Source organism: Leguminivora glycinivorella, chromosome 7, assembly GCF_023078275.1.
Source record: "Leguminivora glycinivorella isolate SPB_JAAS2020 chromosome 7, LegGlyc_1.1, whole genome shotgun sequence".
Classification (NCBI taxonomy): domain Eukaryota; kingdom Metazoa; phylum Arthropoda; class Insecta; order Lepidoptera; family Tortricidae; genus Leguminivora; species Leguminivora glycinivorella.
The window spans coordinates 892,584-913,381 of NC_062977.1; the positions used below are offsets into that span (position 1 = coordinate 892,584).

General features: G+C 39.8%; 2 protein-coding genes across 2 annotated transcripts; one reads left to right on the forward strand and one right to left on the reverse strand.

The window, feature by feature from the left end:
- The first annotated feature begins 466 nt into the window (after nt 1-466).
- LOC125228372 (elongator complex protein 2) lies at nt 467-10,198 on the forward strand. The gene is made up of 12 exons (XM_048132917.1): nt 467-684; nt 1,074-1,365; nt 1,783-1,986; nt 2,789-3,004; nt 3,272-3,492; nt 3,863-4,007; nt 4,700-4,891; nt 6,947-7,051; nt 7,421-7,586; nt 8,473-8,734; nt 9,212-9,420; nt 10,022-10,198. The coding sequence occupies exons 1-12, from the start codon at nt 535-537 to the stop codon at nt 10,137-10,139; spliced, it is 2,280 nt and encodes a 759-aa protein (XP_047988874.1). The 5' UTR covers nt 467-534; the 3' UTR covers nt 10,140-10,198.
- A 2,812-nt stretch (nt 10,199-13,010) lies between these two features.
- On the reverse strand, nt 13,011-20,798 carry LOC125228376. The gene is made up of 6 exons (XM_048132922.1): nt 20,501-20,798; nt 19,111-19,328; nt 15,739-15,923; nt 15,213-15,375; nt 14,271-14,418; nt 13,011-13,891 (listed from the first exon to the last, which is right to left on the reverse strand). The coding sequence occupies exons 1-6, from the start codon at nt 20,617-20,619 to the stop codon at nt 13,465-13,467; spliced, it is 1,260 nt and encodes a 419-aa protein (XP_047988879.1). The 5' UTR covers nt 20,620-20,798; the 3' UTR covers nt 13,011-13,464.

Consider the following 20,798-nt stretch of genomic DNA (forward strand, 5'->3'; position numbering starts at 1 on the left):
CGGATGAAGTACACTAAGTTCAGCAGTTCAGCTTCTTGAGATGATTAATTAAAGTGCTAGTACACGACCGTACCGCACCAAGGTCATCCACATAGTGTCCTGTAAGTGGGAGCGAGAAAGAGTTTTTTATCTCGCTGTCACTAACGTGAAAAGTTTCAAGGTCGCGGTGCAGAGTGGTCGCGTGTTCGCTACTTCATAGTGCTAACCACGTGCTAACACATGACAGCACGAGGACCGTACCGTAGTATCTTCTTAGTAGTCTGTGACCGTACTGCATCAAGGTCCTCCATATACTAACCTGTAACTGGGAAAACGAGAAAGAGTTATTCTTTTCTCGCTCCCACTCGTGTGTACGGAGCGGTCGTTTGTTAGCCACTTTACTCGTATCCAAGGTTAAATAACAAATTAAAAAAAGAATCATGTCATTTTTGACAGCTGACAACCATATGACAATTTTGACAAAATAACCTATAAAAGTATGCAAACAAAAGCAATATATGTTTTTGTTCAAAAATAAATAAGTTATCATATTTGATGCAGTTGAAATCAATTGAAAACATGGAGTTGAGTATCCAGGAGATGTACACGTCGGTAGCGTGTAACCGTACACCCGAAATAGCAGACTGGAATAACGAAGGCACCATCTGTTATGGTGCTACGAACGCTGTTGTTATTTATAATACGGTAATATTACCATTATGTTTTAGTACTTAATACATTTTACTCTTTTTCTAAATACGTAAACTGAATAATGTCACAGAATGAACTGTACTATATATAATGCAACACCACAACAGCTGTTTAATTATGATCAGTTTGCAGTATAGCCAAAATTAACGATATTTTCTAGAAATTATACATAATACAGGCTGTATAATAGTAGAATTTATCCTGCTCTGTGTCGTACTAACTTAATAAAAATGGTCAAACAAAAATGTTGACTAAGACCAATAAGATAGATAGAAGTTTTACTTGAATGCTGCAATAACACACAATTAGAAATACAACACAGAATAACAAGAAGACAAAACATAAAAAAAAAGCAATAAAGCACAATACATGAATTTTTTTAGAACCTCAAAGGCACAAATCCTATCACAGTCCTCAGCCACCACAAGTCCAAAGTGAACTCAGTGAAATGGCTCCGCAAGCAAAACGGTGCTTGCACGGAGCTCCTATCATGCTCGGCCGACAAAACAGCTGCCATTTGGACCAAAGTGGATGGGATTTGGAAGGTGACAAGCATGTTGTCCGGCCACACGGATGGGGTGAGCTGTGTGAACGGACTGTATACTAAAGACAATGATTTGTTGGTGTTTACTGGGTCTATTGATTCTACAATTAGAGTTTGGGAGAGGAAAGATGGTGAGTAAATTGTTTTTGATATATTTTTTTTTTGTAATTGGGTTTTGGGATAATAATAATTAATAAGGACTTTTCTTAGTAAATAAAAATAACTTCTTGTAAGGTCCTGGCCCTCACATTTGTCTGTTTTACTCACTGTCACTGGTGGCTTTGTTCATAATTTTGCATCTGGCTACTTACGATTAGTGATAAACGTATTGAACTCTCAATAAACACTTAAACCATGGTGCAATAAACACTAATCATCGTTTAAATAGGCCAAATGAGAAAGCCAGACACACTTCTCCTTATGACACACTTACTTGTATCAACCTTAGTACTTTTTACTTATTTTTTTGGATGGAATAATTTCCACTCTTCTCAGCCCTTAGGAATCTTCTGAATATCACAAAATACATGTTTATTTTCTCTCCAAAGGAACTACAACTCACAAGCAAACAATCTCTCTAAACTCGGGCCTGTGCCTCACTTTGCATCCACACTTGCTCGGCGGCCAGCCCGTGTTATTCTGCGCACTGGACGACCACAAGATACACGTGTTCGCCGGAGAGGAGCTCCACCGGGTGCACACTCTAGCGGGACACGAGGATTGGGTGCGAGGACTGGACGTAATGGACATTGGTAAATTTATGTGATTTTTATGTCTTAATTGTGATACTACTTTTGTAGTGTAGCACGCAGCCTGAGTGTAATCCATAAAGCGATTCCTCAGTACTTTTGTATAAAGGACGTGATTGGCTAGTAAAGTACCTAATGTTAAGGTAGGTTTTTTTTTTGTTGGGGTGTTGCCTAGCAGAAATTTTCACCAGCCGCCACTGTAGTGTAGTATATATGAGCCTCTTCCTCAGCACATTTCAGATGAATATAGTTTTAAAATTCTAATATATCTCTCTTTCATATCATCTGAAAGTCTGTTTGCCTGTCGGCAAAGGACTCCTCCAGCCTCCTCCATCTGCATCAGTTTCTATCAAGTGACTTTGTTCCAGGTTACTCTGGCGACTAAGCAAATGTCATCATCCCATCTTTTTTAGCTCTGAGCCAGTAGCTGTGTTGTAGCGTAGTAGTTATTTTTAAAACTTTTAAGTCAATCTACAGGACTTGCTTAGGTGAACTAAATTTAACAGGGGTTGAGCAATCCTGTTCTTGAGATCAAATTACAAAACCGCGATCGACTTAACTCACAGCACCCACGTTGATTTAAACGAACTCCATACTTACCGTCAAAAGTATAACACCTTTTCAAGTCATTTAAGTTGCATTAGGCTAATTCCGAAAGTCGTCTAATTACGAAAGTCGCATAAAAATCACCATTATTTCCATAATATCAAGATTCCCCTTTCGAAATTGTCCGAGCATTTCTGTCATACGGAATTACCCTAATGTACCTAATGTCTTATTAAAGGTACATGTCTAAAACTTGCAGATTCCGACACCATTCTGTTAGCATCCGCCTCCCAAGACACATACATCCGGTTATGGCGCATCCAACTGCATGTGGAACAACCCACAATCGGCATTAAGGTGGAACAGAAGGTGTTCCAGGCTTGTGGGACAGAGTGGGCCGTGAAGCTTGAGGCGGTGCTGGCTGGACATGAGGGATGGGTGTACGGGGTCCAGTGGCATCCTAGCGTTAATACAGGTATGATCTGACGTAAAATACGAGGAGTCTTGGAAAAGAAAAAGAGACTTGAAATATTTACCACCTTATGTAAAAAGTGGTAAATATTTCCTAGATTAGAACTTGTGACCATTTAGGAGCCCTTGCTTCAATCGATCGCGAGAATCCCATAGCTAGTAAAACTCCCTACGCGTTATGTTTAGGAGTAAGCATGAAAAAATATAATGAAAATTTTCACTAAGATAGAATAATCTGATGTAACAACTGATAATAAAGATTTTTTTTCAGATGGCAGAACCACTCCAGTCTACCGCCTACTTTCATCCTCGCTGGACAAAACCCTGATAGTCTGGGCGCCAGACGAGACCGGCGCGTGGGTGGAGCGAGTGCGAGTGGGGGAAGTGGGGGGCAACGGACTGGGGTTCTATGGCAGCCGGTTCGGGCCCGGAGGTGGCTCTTTTTTAGGACATGGATATAATGGCTCGTTCCATATCTGGGAGCTTAATAAGGTCAGTAAACGTTATTAGAAACACCAAATACAGTAATGATGAGATTATTATACGTATTTATTGGCAGTCACAAGCGACCATCAGTATATTATTTATTTCAAAATTTAATTTTGTAATCATTTTAGTTTTTTTAGAACGAATTTTTTTTGTAGGGTTGTCGAAATATTGGAACAAGTTCGGCTTACTTTACATATCGGCATCGTTTACAATACAATACCTACGCTTTATTGCACACCTCATATTAGTTTAAAAATAATGCACAACCTTTACTCCACAATATTATGCCATATTACTTCCACGAGTGCGCACTAGCGTGGTAAGAAGAAAATGTTAAAGGATGGAGTTAGAATCATCTGTTTACCATTTTTAGGAGACCCGTCAATGGGAGCCCCGTGTAGTCTGCGGGGGCCACTTCGGTCGCGTTGAGGACATCGCCTGGGCGCCAGCGAAGTACCTCATCAGCGTCTCAGCAGATCAGACCACGAGACTACATGCACCATGGACAAGGCCTGACGGTATGACAATTTTGAGTCAAGCATATTGACAATATTAACACACCCGACATTATCTCAGAATCTACGCCGATCAGGCCACAAGGCCTCACGCGCCCTGACGGTATGATTTAACTAAAGAAAGAGTATCGAGTAATACTAGTTTTAGTGCACTGTAAATAATTCCGAATCGCCTTTATGAAATATTGTTTTTAATGTTATATCTACTGAAAATGTAATTTGTTATATAATGGATGGCAGGTGGACAACGGAAGTCACAAGATGGTATGACCCCCTAGACAAACGTCGCAGCGGCAGACCATACACAAGATGGGACGAAGACATTAAAAAATCAGTAGACCCAAACTGGATCCAAATTGCCCAAGATAGGGACATGTGGAAATCGATGGAGGAGGCCTTCACCCAAAAAGGGTCTAATAGCATAATTAAACAAAAATAAATGTAAAAAAATGTAATACCTACTTGCAATTAAAATAAAAGGCTTTTTTTTTTATTTTATTTTATTTATCTACTGAAAATCTATCTATCTAAATATATATCAGCGTTTAAAGCGACCGTCTTCGGACGTAGGCCTCCTTTCCATTCCTCCACGCCTCTCGGCCCAGTGCCATCTGCGACCAGTTCTCGTTAATGCTATAGGAGCATATCAATAAATATAATAAGTATATTGATTTATGACGTATTTTGTTGTCTAGGCGCAGTGGAGTGGCACGAGCTAGCTCGACCGCAAGTGCACGGCTACGACCTAGCCGCCATCGCTCCCGTATCCTCTCGCACCTTCGCGTCGGCGGCCGAAGAAAAAGTCATCAGAGTATTCGACGCGCCGTCTAACTTCGCGCACAACTACAAGGCCATCGTTGGGGAAGAGTTGGGAGGGGAAGATGCTGGTAAATCTCTTTGAATAATGCCTATTTGTTGATGACATCAGTGGTGCTTAAGAATATAGTATTTTATGCAACTGGTGGTTAAAAGAGGTCAAAAAAGGCGAGTGGCGTGGATAACAATTTGAGGCGAAGCCGAAAATTGTTAATAAAGACGCCACGAGCATTTTTTGACTCAGTTAAACACCGTTGCATACAATACTTTTTCTACGACCAAGCACTTATTTTGAAAGAAAATTATAAATTCAACAAATACCTACTTTCAGTCATCTTAGTTATCGAGGTGGACCGCCTACCATTTTGAATATGCAGTTTCAGTGCAAACATGAAAATAAAACTGTCTATGGTATGATTCTTTGAAGCCTGGCCACTAAGACGAATCGTGCCGAGTTGAATCGAGTTCTCATACATTTGAATGCGATTCGACGCGTCGCCATCATTGCTGCGTTCATACGCAGCAGAAAACGAAGGAGTCTCGACTCTGCGAATTGGTTTGTTAAGTTGGTAGCAATGTATTTACTGAACTTTAACAGCTATATCGTGCTACTGCTACTAAATGTTTTCAGGGTATAGACACACAGAATACATAATAGTACAAGTACAGAAGGCCCACTGCTTTGATGTTCACGAAATGCCGCCTTTTTAAATGCCTACAAAATTATTACAAAGAAACGAGCCGCACGTGCGCAGCGTCGGACGATAGGGTTGACTACGGATTAAAAAAAATTATTACCTATTCAATTATATTCAAGTCTTGGGTCCTTTCTAGGTATATATACAGTATTTATATGATTTTTGTTTAAGTCCCAACGTCACAAGCCTTATTGAACGTTTCCGTGGGACATAAATTACTTAATCGATAGTAGAAAGTGTAAGATTGTCCTATTTTATTCATGATGTTTATTTAACTAAGCATTATTAGACATTCCACCCGCGGATATCGCATATGAACCTTTAAAAAAACTCGCGACGTATAGTAACAAAAGAAAGTGCGAACGTGCGTTCCGTGGGAATGCGAGCCACCCCTGATTAGGCCGCGAACTCGCGGCCGCCCGCATGTACTTGTAGCGCGGCGATAGAATCGCAGAGTGAGCCGCCCCTGGTATAGACTAGATAGACTTGTCCTGACATATTTTATGTAGGGTTTTAAAGCCATCATCAAAATTAAAAATACATTCAAAAAGTACATATTTTATGGCAATAAAAAAATTTTTAACAAACTTCCAGACGATCTTAGAAATGAAGAACTAGACTCTACTTTCATAAGGCTCTTAAAAGAATTACTTATTTCAAAATGCTATTATACAATTACTGAGTTCTTTGATGACAATCTAACTTCCTCGCTCTAGCACTAATTAATTGACTTTTTTTTTTTTTATAAATATTGACATTTAACTTATTTTTATTATTGTTTTTTTAAAGTCATAATTTTAATCTGAAAGTGGAAAATTGTAAACACATATTATTAATTATTGACGGAAAATAACAATGTACGCGTAATGCAATACTTTCACAGCTTGATAATATTCTTTTATTTATTGTACATGTAAAGTTTTTAGTTTTAAGCTAGTTTTCTATAAGACAGTGCTACGCCCTTGCAGGGTGACCATGTACCTAATTTATGTTATGTAACACCTCTTGTAACCATGGTTTTGCATGAAATAAATGAAATGAAATGAAATGAAAAAAGTTCTATGCACGACCTTGTAACTCACGAATAACAGTACGGGAGTAGAAAAAATTACAAAATAGCTGGTGGATTATTTTCTGAATCCAAATTCTTGTTAATAATCAAGGCGTATTTCTTTTTGTTTAATTTTAATGTAATGATGAAATAAAACTATGGAAACGGATTAAATCGTGTATAATGAATTTACAATCATAAATTAATGAAGTTAATGTAACGGTTTGCGTCAAACACCGAACACAAAACGCGGCATATCCCACGCATGGCGAATGTGCCAGTTTGCCGAACACCCTTATGCAAACGCCAAACAAAACATTCAAACACCAAAAATTAATATTTGGAGCCCAGCGGCATGCGAATGAACTTTGTTTCAGGTGCGGAGGGCGCTTCGGTGCCGTCGCTGGGCTTGTCCAACAAGGCCGTGTTCGCGGGAGACGTGGCCGACGACGATGGATACTTCGTGCCTGTTAACCTCACAGGTACTATTTTATGAGTAAAAACCTTTGCTTTGTTTTTAAGAGTCATGGTCGTGGAAACAGAAAACTGTATTCATGGAGTAGAACTAACTAGGATGCGACTTCCATGCAATTCTGGAAAGGCTTTTGCTCACTTTTTTGTTCAAAATACATTTCATAGGAATATGTGAAGTGCTTTATTTCCATACCCTACATCATTATATTTTTTCTATACAACTAGGGATCAAATCAAATTATTTTATTGAATATTTTTCGATTTGTTAGCCGCGTAAGCTGAAGTCCTGGGTTCGACTCCCGGCTCGGCCACCAGTGGGCCCTGTCGTTTTTTCTTTCGTGTATGATATCTATTTAAATTTATATTTTTCTCTTCAGAACCTCCCACAGAAGAAACTCTAATGCAGAACACGCTGTGGCCGGAGCGCCACAAGCTGTACGGGCACGGGTACGAGGTGTTCGCGCTGGCCGCCTCGCCCGACGGCGCCATTCTGGCTTCAGCGTGCAAAGCCAACGTGGCTGAGCATGCCGCTGTTAGACTCTGGTAGGATATTTTAAATATTTCTCTCTATAACTAGAGTATCCTACAGACGAAATTCTGCAAAACACTCTGTGGCCGGAGAGACACAAGCTATACAGATGCAGGTGCGAAGTGTTCGCGCTAGCCGCCTCTCCCAACGGCGCCCTTTTAGCCTCAGCTTGCAAAGCGAATGTAGCTGAACACGCCGCCGTTAGACTCTGGTAAAGAGTTCTCTGTCTGGAATCGAACCAGCATCCTGTGCACTCGCTCCCGGTGCGCCAGGCATTCGGCCACATGGGCCACAGCCACGCCAATTCAAGTTTTTTTTTTAATACTACGTCGGTGGCAAACAAGCATACGGCCCGCCTGATGTAAAGCGGTCACCGTAACCTATGGACGCCTGTAACTCAAACAGTGTCACATGCGCGTTGCCAACCCATTAGAAACTTGTACATTCCCTTTTGCTGTGTTAAGTACACAGCAAAAAGGAGTGTACAAGGTCTAAGGAGGGTTCGGGTTGCCGACGACTCAAAGGACAATAGACGGAACAAGTTAGTTCCGTAAGTCCTCCTGTCATCAGCACACCGCACCCTCGTTGAGCTCTGGCAGCCTTACTCACCGACAAGAACGCAACACTATGAGTAGGGTCTAGTGCTATTTGGCTGCGGTCTTCTGTAAGACGGAGGTACTACCCCAGTTGGGCTCTGCTCTAGATTCAAGCGAGACGATATCCGCTGTGCTGTGCCCTACCACACAAAGCGGAATATCATCCGCTATGCCCTACCTCCTACAGAAGTCCAATTTTTCTAAGTTTCTTTCCAAGACGTGATTTTGAAGACAACTTGTAAGTTTCTTATAAAACCAACCAGTTTTATCTCAAACTGTTCTATGTTTTCATCCTTCTCCACAGGGAAACCCAAAACTGGCAGCAGACCCAAACCCTGGTCTCCCACCAGCTCACCGTGACCCAGCTGTCCTTCAGCCCCGACTCTCAACACCTGCTCTCGGTCTCCCGCGACCGGCGATGGACCTTATACAGCAGGCAACAAGGCAACTTGTTCGAACAAGTCGCGTGCACGGATAAGACGAATGGCGTGCATACTAGGATCATTTGGTGTTGTGCGTGGACGCAGGACTCTAACATGTTTGGAACTGGCTCTAGGGAAGGCAAGGTTAGTGTCTGTATAGACCATATATTCCGTGACCGTTATAAGATCTTATACAGCAGGCAACAATGCAACTTGTTTGAGCAAGTTGGGCAACATACGAGGATTATTCTAACATGTTTGGAACTGGCTCTAGGGAAGGCAAGGTTAGCCTGTATAGTTCTTCAATGATTTTGATACACTTTGAGGTTACAGTTGAGAGAATTAATTTACAAACAATAGTTTTGGTAATGCGCACTTGACAGCGATCGGATAGCGTCTATGGATTATAAAATCATTTATTTGCTTACCATGGTACGTACAGGTGTTACAAATTATATTATTTTAATATGAACACAGGGCACCCTGTGAAGGGTATGGCAAGATTGTTAAAACTATGGATAGTGGCGGGGCGCATAAGATGCAGTAGTAAACGATGTCGCTTTGCCGTAGGTGCAGTGTTTTATTGTGCCTTGACAATAATAATGTGTTTTCATATTCCAGGTTTGTCTGTGGACTAAATCCGCCCCCACCAACACTTCTCTCGGCTCCTATTCTCACGTGAGCACCTTGGAGCTCCCGAAGGATTCTGTAACAGCGCTAGCATTTGCACCTACGTCACAGAACGTCGCGGCGGTCGGACTGGACTCGGGCGTCATAAAGTTCTTCACGTACGGCAAAGAGTGGACATTATTGAAGGAATTAGATCACAGGTTGGTTATAGCTTGGTTATGTTAGTCTCTCGTGATGTGAGCACCCTTAGGTCATTCTTTTACGTTTATTTAAATTAAACGGCGAATATATCAAAAGCCATGACATGCCATGTCATATTCGCTTAATGTAATAGCTAATGAGATGCCCTATGACCCCTTTTCGTTTTGGCGTTGGTTTTAAGGATATCCGGTATAAGTATTTTCACCACACCAACTGGTAAAGGCTTTCTTTGCTATTCGAAAACAGATAGCAAAAGTGCATGTTATCCACAAGGGGGCAAAGTAATTTCATACAAATTTTAACTCGATGTCTTAATCTGGCTGCTAGATTTTACCTATAAATGATGATTTTGAATCATAAATATTGAATAAATTGACGGATTTGATTTATTTTGATGTTTTAGTCAGTATTTTGTTCGTGTTGGTGTGTTGAAAAATTTTGTGTTTTACTCGGTGGCAAATAACTACCTATTGTATATTAGTTGTCTGTGTACCTACAACACAAGCCTTCTTGAACTTACCGTGGGACTCGGTCAATCAGTGTAAGAATGTCAAATATTTATTTGTCTAATACGTATGATGCTTTGATATTTTTTTACAGCTCGGCGCATCACTTGACAGTTCGAAGACTCGCGTTCAAGCAAGATGAAAATGAATTGCTACTGGCAAGCGGCGGCGCCGACCACGTTGTTAGGGTGTACAGAGTATCTGTATCTTAACATAAGTTATATTTAATTAGAATTTATTGACAGAAATACATGTTTATACATAATTACAAGCTGTTTGTTTTCTTTTCTACATGCAAATATATGTAGAATATTTAAATAATCTATAATAATAATAATAATAAGCCTGACATTGTGATAATAGATCGACTGCAACGCCGGGCAGTGCTCGTTGACATCACATGATGAGAATCTCGTGAAAGCCGAGAAGGACAAGTCCAGTAAGTACCTAGACTTGGCTCACGAGATAACCGCCATGTGGGATGTTGAATCAACGATCATTGTTCCGATAGTCGTTTCAGCGAACGGTCTCATAGCGAAGAGTCTCGACCAACATCTTAAGAGACTCTCGCTAGGTGGCTGGATCAAGGGCCAGATGCAGAAGGCGGTGATCTTGGACACAGCGCGGATAGTTCGACGGTTCCTCTCTCTGCAGCCCTAACCACCGGCAGCTTGGGCCCTGCCCCGCTGCTGGCGGCACCCTAGGTTAGGTTTTTTATAATGTGTTTATATGTGTTTTATATTGTTTTGTATGTGTTTTTGTATTTTACTTTTATATTCATATTATAAACAGCCTAGCCTAAGAAAGAAAATAAATAAAAAATAATAATATATACTTTATTGTGCACCACTTATTAAAAGGAGATATTAAAACGATTAAAACTAGGTAACAACAGGCGGTCTTGTCGCTTAAAAGCGATCTCTACCAGACAACCTTTGGGTAGCAGGAAACAAATTACCAGAAACAATGAAACGGGTAGTGCCAACATGAGAATTACGTGTAGAATAAAACTGCACACATCAAAAACTAAGAAATAAGTAGTTACATAAACATAAATATTTTATTTATACCTAAATAATAAAATACATACAATACATAGCAAAAAAAATATATACATATAAAAAATACACAAATATATTATATAAATATAAAGGCAAATCAAGGTAGTGAGAGGTAATGAGTCTTCAAAAGACTTTTAAATAAGGGAAGGGATTTTGCACATCTGACATCCAACGGTAATGCATTCCACAAACGAACAGCCCGAAAAGTGAAAGAGTTAACAAAGAATTTAGAAGAGGAAGATGGAGGAACAAGAAGAAGCTTCTCCGCAAACCTCGTAGAAGACAGATAGCTAAAACGTTTTTTAAGATAAGGAGGTGTGGTTGGGTTATAGAGAATATTATACAGAAGGATTAGAATATGTGAGTTGCGACGCTGACGAATGGGGAGCCATCTGAGCTGAGCACGAAATTCAGAAACATGGTCGTATTTACGAAGGCCAAAAACAAACCTTATGCAGGCATTATATTTTTATAGAAATGTGCAAAATTGTATAATGTTGGATATACTTGAGTGAATCAACTTTTTCTTGCCTGTTACTGCCATGGTTACGGTCCCCTGAGTCACGCTGGTTTTATGCATTATGATACTGAAATGATGCAAGCATGCATGTAGTCCATGTTTGTAGGTGGCAAATTAAGGAAAGGGCTTGTTAACACCAGAAAAATGCATGTTTTCATAGTTTAAGTAGCATTATTTTGCATAAAAACCAGGTGACTCAGGGGACCGTAACCATGGCAATAACAGGCAAGAAAAAGTTCATTCACCCATTTTAAAGATAAATTACCAAAACTTACAATCCTAAAACATATATAGGTACCATACAATTAAGTTATTAATAATGATTATAGAGGGCAATAAAACTATCAATTATGAACAAAACATTTAATTCAAAACATCAATTAAAATATCCAATTTACATTTAGAGTAAAAGAAGGCATAAGCATCACAATTTCATTGTTCAAATTCTCACTTTATGGTAACAAATAATAATAATGAGTGGTCCCGAGTATACAAATGCTAGTACGATATTTTACACATGTTGGTGGCGAGTGACAACCAAACATAGTCCGCCTGATAGTATATCTACAGTTACCGTGGGCTATGGACTTTTGTTACCCCTGGGGTGTGGGGCTATGGACGTTTGTTACCCCTGTGGTATCATAATGCTGTATAATAATTACAATAATAACTGGTCAGTTCGTATAGGTAAATAGAATCCAGCACTAAACGACCCCATTCTACCCTAATATTACCCATGTGTGATGTAAAGTTAGATAATCTTATTCTAGATATGCTTAAAGTGTAGACTGAAACTTTTGAGCCATCAATAAAAGCCGCAGCACTATATACAAACAAAAAACTATACATACTCTCATGTACGCGAGAACAAATAGCTCTGGACATTTTAACTTAAACTCTAAAATGTAGGTCTAAAAACCTCAATCATATAACTATCACAATTTGTACATTATTAACACTTAAACTATGACTAAACATTCATTATCAAAATATATACAAAATTTAAGGCCATTTACATCGATAAACAGAATAATAAAATATATTTGAAAAGAAAACAACTCTATTTGTAGAAACAAAGTCGTCCAAAGGTTTCACATTTATAATTTATAAAAATACTACACAATTCTAGAATATAAAGATTTAGAAGAAATATAAAAAGATGGAAGATAGTTATTAGGCAAGAAGGTTAGATACAAAATAGTACGTCATAAGGTGTAATGTATAAAATGCATTCAAATGAGCACAAGAGTTCTTTTTAGTAGAATTCTAATAAATCGAACATTTCATAATTTTCAAACACAAGTTTCCACTCCTGTGGAGAATAGTAAGCAGCTCGTGTGCAAACAACTTAAATACATAAATTATACTTTAAATTTACAGATGTAGTGCGAAAAGATTTGACTTCGTATTGTTACAGAAACGTACGAACGTGTCATGCTATTTCAGTCAGTCTCAGCGTGAGCGTTTCGTGAGCGATTGTATTCAGCCACCCAGTTTGTATGACATTGACTGAACTAGCATGACAAATACGAACGTTCCCGGAAAAATACGAAGAAAACCCTTTTCGCACTACATCTGTAGTCTGTTAATTTCATTTATTTGTAATTGTAAAAAATTGTGCTCGATTTCTTAATTCAAATTGTAATCAGTTGTTTAAAAAACGTCCTTAATATATATAAAAAAAATCCTGTGAACTTAATACAGGCAGGCGGGTACTCGTATCCAATGGACAGGAGCACCATATATGTAAATGTAGCTGTGATGTATTCATATAAGGTAAACTACCCTGCCCTATGTTAACAAATTAGTGTTCTATAATCGTCTTTAAAACGTTTAAGGCACTGTATGTATAAAATAGTTTCGTGTCCAGTCTGAAAAAGTACATTTCATGATTTCCAATAACTAAATCAGCGACATAGCACGCATGAAATTTTTAAATTAACACAGTCTTAGCACTCAGTTCGTAGTGAGCAACACCTCCTTCTTTTTTTTAGGGAACTTCAACAACTTTTTCAGGAAGCTCTTCTTCTTTTTCGTGCTTAGGTCGTTGAGCGATGCGCTTTCCGTTCTCCGCGAGTCTAGCGAAGACAGGGAAGTGACTGAGACGGATAGGGACGCTGACGGCACGTCGGGTAAGGCTATAGTGGTTGTGGTGTGTGGAGACACGCGACCTGAAGGGCTACTAGGGATGCTAGCCTGGCTGGTAGTGCTGGGTTGAGTTACATACTGGTGGGGCTGACCGTTGACCTGGATGGCAGGTGCGGGCTGATCGTTGGGGATGGATCCATTGGTGATCTTCAGTTGGCTACCGTTCAGCCGGAGTTGGCTGCCGCTTGTCACCTCTTGGATTCGCACGGAGTTAGTAGGGTTTGGAGGGAGCAGCCTGTTAAAGAAAATGTTAATTATTATTTCCATCATATTCCGGAACTAAGAGGTGGACAAGTCTAGCACAAACACTATCTATGGGTAGCATATTAGTTTTATACCATAAGTTACAGAAAATAATATGAGTGAGGGAGGGGTTTCGTGCACAAAAAAATTGTCTTCCAGTGTTTGACATCAACTTTTGACACCAAATAACTGCGGTTATGCATTTTTGGAACTAACCAAGGCGTCCGCCTGCCGTCCACAGTCCTCGCGAGGATCTCAAAGTTGTACGCCGTGCTGTGCACGTACAGCGCGAACAGATAGTACTGTGGCAACTTGTGAGTGAGTTGTCAAGTGAGGCGACAAGCTAGTACTACTCTAAACGTTGAACGTACCGAGGCGTGCGGCCGCCGTCGACTGTCCTCGCGAGACGGTCCCAGAAGTTGTAGGCCGTGGTGTGCACGTACAGCGCGAACAGGTAGCGGAACTGCGGCGGCGGCGTGCACTCGCGGTACACGCACGGAATAAGCGTGTGCTTCTTCTCTGAACATACAGTAGCGATCATAAGTATTTTGACAAATATAAATCTTTTTGTAACTTTATGAAAACTTTGAATTCACTAATTACTTATTTATATATTTATTAAATAAGGCTAGACTTAGTTATTTTATATTTTATTCCTGAAAGTATACACAAACATAAAAGAAAAAAAATAAATTCACACTTCGAGTCGCTCAAAAGTACTTTGACACTAGTATAAAATGTCCTAGTAAAAGTGGAGAGATAGCTATATGAAAAACTTCTTCAATATTTGGTTGCAAATCCTTTAGCCTTACCAACAGCAACGCATCGAGCCGGCATGGAATCTACTAACTTCGTTATAGCTAATAATTTATACTAAAATTTCAAAGTTATACTGTTGTCAAAATAATTTTGATCGCTACTGTACAAATATATGGAGTTTAGTATTTAGGACGAATCATAAAGAGATTGAGCGAACAATCTGATCTTCGTTCAGCGAAAGAGAGATTTCAAAGCTATAATGGATTCTATTCTTCTGGAATCTAGACTAGACTCATAATATATTATAATTATAACTCCGTATACACAGATAAATTCTAAGAAAAAAACGTACATCCTTAGAACCACCAAGAAAAATGCATGGTAGTCTAGAGATCGTCAATATTCTCGGCTAGATAGCGTTGATATAATATTTAACTATTTTAACACATATCAAGTTAAGATTATTAGACAAATTGTTAAAACCTACGGCCAAAAGTTTTAATCGTGTGTCGAGAGATGACAGTTTATGCACTATAAAATAATATAGGACATACCTATGTTTCTAGCGTGCACATATTCCGTGTAGAAGCGATCGTCTAGACTCTGGAAGAAAACGGGGGAATAGACCAGTATGGTGTGCCGACATCGAGAACTGATCAGCTCAGTCATCGGCCCGTAGGGGATCGCGCCGGGGCGCAGGCTGTGCTTTGTGAATAACTGTAACAATAAAAAACTGTTGGAGGACTCGGAAGACTCACAACTTTTGGAGAGTTCAACATACATAAAACAGATCATTTCTTTTCTCTTTTGCCTTTTTATGTCCCACTGCTGGGCAAAGGCCTCCCCTTTCTTCCGCCACCCATTACGATTTGGCATCTGCTCTGGCCAGTCGTTGCAAAATGCGTCGAGGTCATCCCGCAATCTTTTTTTTGGTCTACCTCTGCCCCGGCGAATCGGCGGTGTCCACTGAGTAGCCAATTTGGCCCACCGATCTGGATGCATTTGGCAGACATGTCTTACCCAATCCCACTCCAAAACTATTTAATTAAATTAGGAGTAGAAACTTGAAAAGCTACTTACTTTGAATCCGATCTCTGACATATTTCTGATCATGACATCAACAAACTCCTGGTCGTCAGCAGCATACAGCACCAAGGCGTCATACTCCACCGGAGCCCCCTGGTCCACATCGTCCATGGTCAGGAGCTGGTCCTCCGGTACAGGACAGTGGGGCACAATTTGATTTTCTATTGTCCATTTTTGTCCTGTGGATAAAAAGCGTAACAATTACCTGATTGAGAAGTGAAAGATTAAATCATGAATTCATGATTTACCGGGTTTAACATATAATATAGATGGCGCTATAGATATTTAATACAAGCAGACGCGTCCGTTGCTTGATTCGTTCGTATTTTCCTGTAATATAAGGTTAAATTTGATAAATATACAAGCCATCTTGAATGACAGGATGTAAGAGTACCCACTGTACTAATTCAGTGTCCAAATCAAAGGCAGACAACTAAAACTATCACATAAATAAGTAGCATAATATAAAATTCTATTTTAGCTGTAAAAAGTAATGAAAATTGTAAATACGATCTCTATTCTCCTTAGTTAAAATATGGGTGTGGGAATCACGATTTAGATTTAGTAATGTCGTGTGACGTAAGTATGTTGCGGTTTTACGGTATGAATGAAATAACAATTTTATTTATTGTCCTAAAGTTCCTCAACTGTTACATGCAGTATTTAGGTGCTATTGAATTTGTGAGACTTATGAATGAAAACAATATCAGGGGCGGCTCACTCCGCGATTCTATCGCCGCGCTACAAGTACATCCTGGCGGCCGCGAGTTCGCGGCCTACTCAGGGATGGCGCGCGTTCTCACGGAATGCACGTTCGCACTTTCTATTGTTACTTTACATCGCGAGGTTTTTTTAAGCGATGTCCGCGTGTGGAATGGCTAATAATACTTAGTTAAATAGACATATTGAATAAAATAAATATCATAAGACATTCTTACTTAGATCTACTACTGATTAAGTCCCACGGAAAAGTTCAATAAGGCTTGTGATGTTGGAACTTGAACAAAAATATATAAATACAGTATATAAACCTAGAAAGTACCCAAGACTGGAATATAATATTATAACATTTTATGTGAGTATTAATTCGTTTGGATCCATTGGTAACCCTATCACCGGACGCCGCGCACGTGCGGCTCGTTTCTTTGTAAGAATTTTGTAGGTATTTAAAAAGGCGGCATTTCGTGAACATCAAAGCAGTGGGCCTTCTGTACTTGTACTATTATATATTCTGTGACAATATACCTATTCCAAAGGTAGGCAGTGTTTATTTGTGTGCAGGGCAACTAACACAACTAACATAACTAACTATGAATCGAGATGAAAAGCGTGGCAATGTCAAGTCAAATTTAAACTGACACTGTCAAATGTTTGTCCTAGAAAAACTCTACTAAAGCACAGTATAATAAAGAGTACTATCGTACAGTATGGCCACTCCCGCTCCCCGCTGAAAGTGCCGCCCACCCCCTCTCGGTTACCTCATAGTACGCGTTCACCTACACGAGCTTAGACTGTGTGCTAGGAACGCGCCTCTTTCACATATTTGATCGCCAGTCTCCGAGGTGTGACTAAAGTCTTGTCTTCTTCAATAGGCTTTCTACAAGGTGTCCCGTAAACCAACGCCAAAATTAAAAGGGGTGATAGGAGCTTAGCTCAGCCACACCTCGGACACTGGCGATCAAATATATGAAAGAGGCGCGTTCCTAGTACACAACTACACACTCTAAGCTCGTGTCAGGTGAACGCGCTATGCTTGTGTGAGTGAGATATAACAAGTCCACTGTTCACGTCTTTGACATGTGGTAACTGTGAGGTAACCGAGAGGGGGTGGGCGGCACTTTCAGCGGAGAGCGGGGGTGGCCATACTGTACGATAGTACTCACTACTCTTTATTATACTGTGGCTCAGCTAATTAAAGCGAATTTTTTACTTTTTTCTTTACGATTTATAAATTAAATGGCCATATATTGATTTAAACTAACACGATCTTCACTCATATTATTAAATTAAAACGGGACTTAATCGCGTAAACTTACGTTTTATATTTAACCCGACGTTTCGGACATGACATTACGTCCGTGGTCACGGGTAGACTGGCTGGGAGTTGTATCAACATCTTCTAGCTGTACGAGTTTTTCGAACTACCCGCACTTGATTGTCATCAGTCACTTTTACGCTAGGGTTGCCACTCTGCCTACATACAACACTCACGACATCCGATGGTATGGGACGGGAAGTTTTCTCACGTTTACACTTGCCAATCACTGGATTCCACGAAGATGAAATCCCTTGCCCTTCATTTTGATTGAAATTACGATGTTTCCTGATTTCAATCGCTTCACGTACTTTCCTGCTATAGTAAAGACGTTCAGTTGAAAGGACTTTGGGATTATGCAGTTCAATCCAGTGGTTCGGTCCTGACTCTAGCAAATGCTCGGCAACCGCAGACTTATTTATTTGTCGTTTTTTGACCGCCGCGATATGTTCTTTGACCCTTTCCGCTATGGTGCGTTTGGTTTCTCCAATATAAGAACTACCACAGCTACAGTCAATCTTATAAACGCCTGGCGTCTGATATGGAATAACATCCTTTGCTGACCTTAGTTGCCCCGCCACCCTCGACAACGGCATGTACACAGTCTGTATCGAATACTTCTTTAGTATGGTACCAACCTTGTCTGTCACTCCCTTGACATAGGGCATAAATGCCGGTCGTCTTGCAACATTCATAATCCCAACATTCATCCTTGCATAATCCCAAAGTCCTTTCAACTGAACGTCTTTACTATAGCAGGAAAGTACGTGAAGCGATTGAAATCAGGTTCAGGACATCGTAATTTCAATCAAAATGAAGGGCAAGGGATTTCATCTTCGTGGAATCCAGTGATTGGCAAGTGTAAACGTGAGAAAACTTCCCGTCCCATACCATCGGATGTCGTGAGTGTTGTATGTAGGCAGAGTGGCAACCCTAGCGTAAAAGTGACTGATGACAATCAAGTGCGGGTAGTTCGAAAAACTCGTACAGCTAGAAGATGTTGATACAACTCCCAGCCAGTCTACCCGTGACCACGGACGTAATGTCATGTCCGAAACGTCGGGTTAAATATAAAACGTAAGTTTACGCGATTAAGTCCCGTTTAAATTTAAATGGCCATATCTGAAAAATCATGACATTTTCATTAAGGTCAAATTCACTTAATATGATAGCTAATGAGTTGTCCTATCACCCCTTTTAATTTTGGCATTGGTTTACAGGACACCCGGTATACTTATATGCCCAACCAGAGTCCATGTTACCATGTTATTCATGTGTACTTGGAAGCAAATAAACATATATTATCCATCTTTTATTTAATGTAAATGTACCTGTATTCACAAGTCTGTTAGCATTAGCCAGGTTCTGCAGATCGTCCCTGATGTCATATCTGTCAATAGTCTCCAAGTGCCGGAGCAGCTGGTGCACCATCGCAGCCTCCTTCTCATTCCGGAGCCACGTCTCCAGGATCCACTTCACCATGTTCTCATGTCTGCTGTCTGCATCTTGGGCTGTTATTCCTACTAAGTTTGCTAAGCCTCTCCAATCTCTGAAAATATATAATGTCTTTGTTAGTACTTTTAGTGCTGTGGAAGCAATTTGCAAGACCACTTTGCAGGCTAGCATGCACCGGGCCCAGGATCGAGTGGCATGGAGACAACTGGTGAAGAGCATCCACTATCGTCACGTCCCTCAGCCATGAGGATACAACAAAGAAGAAGAAGAAGAGAAGGAAGCAATTCTATTGTAGATTTTAATCCTGAAATGGTTTTTGACTTTTTGTATTTAAGTGGCAGCCCTATTTCATTAAAGCCTCATTAGAGTGTCTGGCCTTCACATAGGGCCTTTTTACATATTGATTAGTTTTTGTGAGTGGTTTGCCACTCAACACTAGTAGCAACACACTCCAATGTGAAGATCAGACACAGACTCCTTGTTTTAAAAACTTCATACTGTAGCCACTTGAAAAAACTTTGGCTGGCTCATTGAGATTGGCAGAGACTCAAAGGGTCAACATCCTAGATATAAAAATGATTCTTCTTCAATTGGTTAATCTGATAGTAAGGTGAGTCACCACTATACTGCATGTTGCTTTTATTCACGAGGTAATTGGTAAATCAACCCACATAACACTGTGTAATAGCAATGATATGTAGTATAAGTAATAAGACTGATGGTCCTACAGTTGTTTTTGCAGTATTAAGATTTTTTTAACAGCCATTAGTAAGGAACTTTAAGCTTATATAGAGCCGTCACAATAGATTGCTGCTGATTGATTTGACACTCAGAGGCCCATTACATACCACCCCAACAACAATATTAATGTAGCATGTTAAGGTCTACTTGGACAGAAAACATTTAAGGTTATGTGTTATTTTTCTTGTTCTCGGTTACAATAATCATCCAAAATGGGTGATAGGTTGTGACATAACAACAAAAAAGTGTTACTTTGTAAATGTGTTGTGATCATACTGTGTCAAGATTTATCAAGTCAGTTAATTCACAAAGCCCAGATTAAGGATCCTCACACTGACTTAACAACAAACAACAAGTATTGGTCTAGTAGCCATCAAAAATATGTTTACATTTCTCGCCTTATCACAAAGAGGTAAGGTACAAAAGTGTAAACATATCTTTGACATCTACTGCAATGAGCTACTAAACGTCATATCATAACATCGATCAAAACAATGATAATCAATGTAAAACATATAAACATACCTGGGCAGTTTTCCCGGTCCATAGCTGGGGAACAATCTCCTTGTATTCAAACGGTTTAAAATGTTTAAAGCATCACTCGTGAAATGGCAAACCGAAACATAAGACACGTCTTCGGACATTTTACTTCACATGCGGCTACACACACTGAAAAATTAACTCCATCCACTATAAACTAACAGATGTACACACTTTTCTGTACACTAGTTTTACTAAAACAGATACGTAAAGAGTTACATTACTCATACATAGCGAATCAGAAATAAAATAAAATAGCACTCAACAAGTAAACAGTATTGCC

Excerpts from the sequence above, each read along its gene's own strand:
- LOC125228372 (XM_048132917.1), top strand. The coding sequence starts at position 535 with ATGCAGTTGAAATCAATTGAAAACATGGAGTTGAGTATCCAGGAGATG. Across the intron at positions 685-1,073 it reads CTGTTGTTATTTATAATACG|AACCTCAAAGGCACAAATCC; the intron begins GTAATATTACCA and ends GAATTTTTTTAG. Across the intron at positions 3,005-3,271 it reads GCATCCTAGCGTTAATACAG|ATGGCAGAACCACTCCAGTC; the intron begins GTATGATCTGAC and ends ATTTTTTTTCAG.
- LOC125228376 (XM_048132922.1), bottom strand. The coding sequence starts at position 20,619 with ATGTCCGAAGACGTGTCTTATGTTTCGGTTTGCCATTTCACGAGTGAT. Across the intron at positions 19,329-20,500 it reads GGACCGGGAAAACTGCCCAG|AGATTGGAGAGGCTTAGCAA; the intron begins GTATGTTTATAT and ends ATATATTTTCAG. Across the intron at positions 13,892-14,270 it reads GACGGCGGCCGCACGCCTCG|GCTGCTCCCTCCAAACCCTA; the intron begins GTACGTTCAACG and ends TTTCTTTAACAG.